At 58.9% G+C, this 6,772-nt stretch overlaps 1 protein-coding gene across 1 annotated transcript; it reads left to right on the top strand.

Annotated features, from left to right (window-relative positions):
• The first annotated feature begins 1,009 nt into the window (after positions 1 to 1,009).
• TAL1 (TAL bHLH transcription factor 1, erythroid differentiation factor) lies at positions 1,010 to 6,096 on the top strand. The gene is made up of 3 exons (XM_035537675.2): positions 1,010 to 1,440; positions 2,074 to 2,165; positions 5,678 to 6,096. The coding sequence occupies exons 1-3, from the start codon at positions 1,010 to 1,012 to the stop codon at positions 6,094 to 6,096; spliced, it is 942 nt and encodes a 313-aa protein (XP_035393568.2).
• The last annotated feature ends 676 nt before the right edge of the window (positions 6,097 to 6,772 follow it).

The raw sequence follows: 6,772 nt of genomic DNA, 5'->3' as shown, positions 1-6,772 counted from the left end.
ATGCCCCACGCCAAAGCTGCAGGGAGGTCGGGGACGGGACGCGCGGTGCCGCAGCCCGGCGAAGCCCGTTATTTATGGGGGAAAAAGGCAACGGGGGGGGGGGGGGGGGGGAGCAGCGCGGAACCGGTCGCGATATGGCTCCCCGCCCTCGGCTCGGGGTGCCCTGTCGCGATAGGAGTCGTTGGAGGGGCGGCAGCAGACAATGCCGGGGGGGGAAGGCAGCGCCTCGCAGGGCGCCTGGCCCCTTCCTCCTTCCTGCCTCCCCGGCCAGGGGGGATTCGCTCCCCCCCCCAAATCGCCACGCCAGCTTTGTTTCCGTCTTCAAAATGAACGATTATTTAAAATAATAATAATAATAATAAAGAGAGACGGGGAAAAAAAATAAATAAGGAGATGCCGCCGCGCAGGCCGGGCCGCGGTTTGTCCGGCCCTAGAGGCAGAGCCTGCGGGCAGAAATCCCCCAAAAAGGCAGAAATCCCCCCAAAACGGAGGGGCCGAGCCTCCCACCGCCCGGTTTGGCCGCGCAGCTCCCCAGCCCCGCACCCCCCCCCCCCCCCGGGCGGGGCCCCCTCTGCGCGGAGCGGCGCGGATCTGCGAGGCGGGGGGGGGGGGGTGACGGGACCCGATTATGGGGTTTTTAGGGGGCAAAGGGGGGGTCTTGGGGTGCGTGCGGGGCCGGGGCGCTCCGTGACGTCAGAGCCGTGCATCGCTGCGTGGGGCCGGGGCGCTCCGTGACGTCAGAGCACAGCATCCTTGCGCGCCGTCGGGGCGGGATTGGGGTACCCCCCTTTTTCCCCTATCCTCCCCCCTTTTTTCCCTTCCCTTTTCCCCTTGTGCTCCCCTTTCCCCTTGCCGCCCTCCTTTTTTTTCCCTTGCCTCCCTCCCTTTTTCCCTTGACCCCCCCCCTTTCCCCTTGCCCCTCCTTTTTCCCCAAGTCCCCCCCCCCCCCCCTTTTCCCCTTGCCCCCCCCCTCGGGGCCGCTCTCACCGCCGCCTCTCCCCGCAGGACGATGGACAGGCCGCCCGCCCCGCCGCCGCCCCCCAGTGACCCCCGCGATGCCCGCCCCCCCCGGCGGCACGACTCGGAAGCGGAGCCCACGACCGAGCCCGACGGCAGCCGGGGGGGCATGGAGGCGCCGCCGGAGCCCCAGCTGCTGCTCAACGGGGCGGCCAAGGAGGCGGGCCGGCCCTCCCCCGGGCCCCCCGCCGCCGCCGCCGTGCCCGTCATCGAGCTGGTGCGCCGGGGGGGCTCCCTGGACATAAAAAGCCGGGAGGCGGCGGGGGAGGCGATGCAGAGAGCGCCGGGCTCCGAGCCGTGCCGAGCCGCCGAAGCCGCCTGCGAAGCCCGCATGGTGCAGCTGAGCCCCCCCGCGCTCCCGCTGCAGCCCCCCGGCAGGGCCATGCTCTACAACCTGGGGCAGCCGCTGGGAGCCATCGGCAGGTCCGTGCCCCCCCCCCCTGCTTGCACCCCTGTTTCCCCTCTGGGGGGGTCCCACGCAGCGGTTCCCCGAGGGGAACCCCCCCAGGGCCGTGGGGCTGGGGAGGGAGGGATGGAGAAAGGGAAGGGGGGGGGCTCGGCTTAGTCATCGCGGGTTTGCATGCTGGTAACTTCGCAAGAAAGGGGGGAAAAAAAAATCTAAACGAAAAACTGTCGTTCCTAGAAAAGAAAAAAAAAAAAAAAAACCCACGGCAGAAATACCGCAGGCAGAGCAGATATTCGGGGGGGCGGGAGGAAAGGGGTCTGCCGCTGCTTTCAAGAACTGGGGTGCCCCCCGGGGATAAATGCGGGGCACAGAGACTTGTCCCAGGGGTATGGGGTCACAGGGGAGCCCCCTTTTCCCCCCCCCGCCACCCGGCGACACGCGGGTGCGCCCCGACGGGGCTTACGGCCCCGGCTGCTGGGGGGCTCTGAGCAGCGAGCCCCCTGCCCGGCTGCGTGTCCCGGGGCCGTGCGGCTCCGTGCAGCCCCCTCCTGGCTCCTCACGCCCCGGGCTGGGCTTCGTGAGCCTCGGGCATCCCCCGGGGACAGGGGGCTGCTGGTTTCTCCACCGCCTTCTCTGCCTCTCGTTTGCAGCGGGTTTTTCGGCGAGCCGGACTCCTTCTCCATGTACGGCAGCAACCGGGTGAAGAGGAGGCCCTCGCCCTACGAGATGGAGATCACCGACGGTGAGCACCGGGGGGGGGCCGCTCCTGGCTGGGGGGCAGCGGCTGGACCGGGGGGGGGGGACCCCGCAGGGTGCCCCCTACCCCGGGTAAGGCTCCGCGCAGAGCCCGGGGGGCGGCGACCCGGCAGCAGCGCGTGCCGCGGGGGTTTCATTCAGCAAAGAGGTCCAGCCTGTGGTTAATTACCCTGGTTAATTACCCCCCTGCCCCGCAGATCGCTTTGAGGCTCAAATCCGAAGGGAGCCGCTGCGCTTGTCTTTGTTGGAGTGCGGGGGCTGGATCAGGCCATCGCAGCGCCGGGCTCTGCTTGCAAAGCCTTGCAGCCACCAGCCTTCAAAAGGCAGAGCTCAGCGAGGTCTGAGCCGCCCCGAAACTGCCGGGGAGCAGAGGGGTAAGGGGCGCAGGGTCAGCACCGCGTCTGTCCCGTAGCTGCCGGCACCGTGCTGCAGCCCGCTGCGCTCCCCTGCCCGGTCCTGGGTGGTCCCAAGGAGTGGGGATCCCCTTTGTGCTGGGGGGAAGGCAGCAGGGGAAAGGCAGGGCAGGATCTGGCCGTCTGGGCTGGGCAGCCAGCGGGGCTTGCAGTAGCCCACGCGGAGCGGGAGGATGCACGCACACCAGGGTGCTTGCACAAACGGGCTGAGCGTGGGAGGCTGACACGTCCACCTGCCTGCGGGTCGCCTTCTCTCTAGCAAATGTAAATGCTGCGTGTCGGCAGCCAGACAACTCCCTGTCCTTCCCTCCAGCTCCCTGTCCCCTTCTTCCCAATCCCAAATCAGACATACAATCCACGTCGCTCGAAAATAACATGGTGTGGAATGATGGGCTCATTGCGTTATCTGCATTCGTCGCTGCTTCTGTCCCCTTCCCGCCTTCCTCCCTCTTCCATCTGTCAGGAACACAGTCCACCCATCCCAGGGCAGGGGCTGTGTCCCCAGGTGGGCGCTCAGCCCCGCACCACAACCTCGTTTTGTCTGGGTTTGGGCAGAGGCTGAGTGCTTGCGGTGAGGTCCCTCAAATCCCGGTGCCTGTTTCGCCCTTCGGTGCCGTTATTAAATAAGGTGTTAAGTACTGCGGAGATGTTTGGTTGTAACCGAGTTGTTGCCTCTGTGCTCACCAGGTAATGTAGGTCTATAGTTTGGGCCCAATCCTGCAGATTCTGGCTCGTGGATTTGCAGCGAGGAGGTTTTGGTGCTGAGCATGTGGGGAATGGGGACAGTGTGCAGTGACTGTGCCACTCTTACAAAATGGATCTATGCAGAGGCATAAAAAAAAAAAAAAAACCCTATTTGCAAGAATATTCTGTAGCTTTGGAAGCTCATCTTTCTGCTATTTTTCTCAGATTTGTAATTGCAATTAAAAAAGCATCGATCGATCAATCAATTGGAACAAAATCCAAGCAGAAATTCTCAGCCAACTGCTTGGATTAATTATGAGGCAAGCTCCTTCATGAGAAATGAATCTCTTCCATATTATTACAGCTATGGGGCATTTTAAATTTCTGCACTGCTTGACATGCTTTGACCAAAGTCTGGGCTCTTTTTAAAATACATGTTTAATTCAGTTATTGGCCTTGATGTGGGATCAAAAATGGAGGTGGTGTCGGAATTTCTGTTAGAGTCTCGAGCTTGTTCTGAGTGCCCCCGGATGAAAATGAACAGGTCTTCTGCCTCACTTCAAAATTTTATTAACAGAAGCCTCTTAGCAGGCAGCTTTCAGTGAATGAGATGCAGGTTTGATGCCTGCGAAGACTGAGATTTTTAGAAAATTAACAATACCACATTTTTTTTCTTATATTCTATGTGCCTAAAAATATTTTAAGCTGCATCTCCTTCTAGATCCAAGGCTGTTTGCTTGGTTTTGTCTGGGAAGAACGTTGAAGTGTAGGCATTGTTGCATCACAGTAGGAGATGGCAGCAAGTCGAGCTGGGTGCTGCAGGTGGTCAAGGTCCCCTCGCTCCCCATCACCTTCCCCATCACCCTGGGGCACAGAGGGCAAGAGACTTCTCCCTTCCTTGAGCTCTTGCACGTTAATTCATTTGAAAGACATTTGCGTGCTGCTTGAGAGGGGAAAACTGGCTTTACTAAGGCATGAGACTGGAATCCTAGCGGCTGGAGACGAGTTTCTCCCTGCCGCCTGCCTCTGCAGTCCGTGGGGACTTCCCTGCTCCTCCTGAGCAGGCAGCAAGGAGAAGGGAGTCCTTTGGGTGCCTGCATGCTGGAGAAGCTGACAGCTTTAGCCTTCTTGGATGAGTGTCCCCATGCAAACCCTATGGCCAGGAGCATTTCGTGTGACTGGAGGGGAGCAGCTGGACAAGTGTCTCAAAGGGCTACAGGGCAGAGACCTTAGGGCACGGCCGTCAATTGGTTGTTTGCAAGCCTTTGCTTCATACTTTGGGATGATTTTCTTTGTCTGTCATGCTTCCTACTCCTACGGTGGCTTCTGCCTTGGTCTTTCTTCTGTAGTTTGTAGAGATTGCTGTGTCCTTCCACTGTCAGCGTGCCCTGGAGGTGAGGATGGAGATGGATTATGGTAGTTTCTCTTACATGTGCTGGTTTATGTGGACCCAAGGATCTGCAGTCCTGAGTTATGGCATTGCTACTCCTGTAGCACCATACTGTTGGGCTGATTTTGGCTTTGGGTTTCCCCTAGCGTGGAGGCAATGCCTAGGTCATGCCAGCAGGAATTACCCCCCTGAGCTGAAAGGAGAATTGACGTTTTGTGCATCCATCCTGTGTTACATGTTCCTTCAGGAATATGGCAGTGAAATTCATATGTAACCGAGCCAAATGGTCACCCCTGGCAATCGAGGGTCCCTTCTCCAATTAGTGTCTGATAGGGAGCCCTCACCCTGCGGTGCAGCTGTGCTGAGACAGCAGGTGGTCCTCGGGTCCACTGTAAAACTCTTCGTCTTCCACCTTCGCATCACCCTTGCAGCAAGGGCACTGCTTTCACTGTGTGACATTGGGTCGAATCCTGCCACCCCACTGCACGAACCAGGCGGAGGGCTGGTGGCATCTCCATGGTCTCTGCCAGCCCTGGGTCCTGGTGGTATCAGGGGCAGGAGGGAAATCTCTGGATCTTAGTCCTGTTAAAGCCCCTGCTCCTGCTGATCCCTCTGTCCCACCAGCATGTCCTTAAGAGACTTTTGAGATGGAAAATAAAACCATCTGGTGACTTAGCCTTTTAATAGGGCTTTTGTTGCTGAAATACCCTAAAAATACACCAGCTTTCTGCGCAGGTCATGGCCTGAGCCTTTCTCCTTGGAGAGCTAAATTTAGGCTTCTCAGAAGGCATCTAAAAAGATGCGACTCAACTTTTCCCTTCCACTGGACCAAACAAAGTTATGGCTATTGTGCCTCCTCAGGTGGCTGCCAGTTAGCTGGAAACTCCTGCCTTGCTGCCTTGCCGATGTGACTAAAATAAATTGGTTAATTTGGGAAACAGCAACTTATTCACTGAAGTATTTAATGACTTGGTAAGGGTCAGTCCTAATTCTGCACCGCTGCGATTGCAGGTCCTCACACGAAAGTGGTTCGCCGCATCTTTACCAACAGCCGGGAGAGGTGGAGACAGCAGAACGTGAACGGAGCCTTCGCCGAGCTTCGCAAGCTCATCCCCACTCACCCGCCCGACAAAAAACTGAGCAAGAACGAGATTCTGCGCCTGGCCATGAAATACATCAACTTCCTGGCCAAGCTGCTCAACGACCAGGAGGAAGAAGGAAACCAAAGGGGCAAAGGGAACAAAGACTCGGGGATAGTCCAGGAAGACCTCCTGCAGGATATGTTGTCTCCTAACTCCAGCTGCGGAAGTTCTTTAGATGGCGCGGCGAGCCCGGACAGCTTCACGGAAGAGCACGAGGCGCTGGACTCGAAGCACGCGCGGGGCCTGCACCACGCCATCCTCCCCGTAGAAGGCAACGCGCAGCGGTGATGACCCCCACGGCGTTCCCCGAGAGCGAAGGGGGAGGCGAGACCCAGGCGGGTGGGATTCGGGACGCTCTGCCCCGGGGCTCGGGCTCCCCGTCCTCCCGGCCCAGGACGGGGTGGGCGGCGCGTTGGCCGAGAGCAAGACCCAACGGGACGGACGCTCGGCGTTTAGGTACGGGACCGTACGAAGAAGCAAAGCATTGAAGTCGTCTTCGTTGTACATATCGCTCACGGCGTGACTCAGGAGGGGAGGGTGACGCGGCCAGTGCCTCTCCAGCACTTCGAGGGTTTTTCAGACCGCTTGGTGGCCACTTAAGCAGTCACCCAGCTGGGACAGGAGACACCGAACTCCTCTTTCTCTCCAGCCGAGGCCACGGACGTGGCTCTGGAGGCCACAGGGAGCTGTGGGCACTGCCGCCTTTCCCCAGGAGCGCGTGCGGCTTCTCGGAGCCGGGGCCACGGGGGCCTCTTGTCCGAGAGCTTTGACTGTACCTTTTTAGAGGTGAAAAATGCCCTCAGCAAAAGAACTATTAAAAGGATTGAGACTTTTTATTTTTCTCCTCTTCTTCTTCTTTTTATTTTTTTTCCTCTTCCTTTCCCTTCTGCCCAACTCTGGATTGTTTGGGGTGTTGTATTTATGACGTGGGATTACTTCTGTTTAATGCCGCCATGCAGTATCC

Source organism: Cygnus atratus, chromosome 8, assembly GCF_013377495.2.
Source record: "Cygnus atratus isolate AKBS03 ecotype Queensland, Australia chromosome 8, CAtr_DNAZoo_HiC_assembly, whole genome shotgun sequence".
Taxonomy (NCBI): Eukaryota; Metazoa; Chordata; class Aves; order Anseriformes; family Anatidae; genus Cygnus; species Cygnus atratus.
This window is presented reverse-complemented; position numbering and strand designations above follow the sequence as displayed.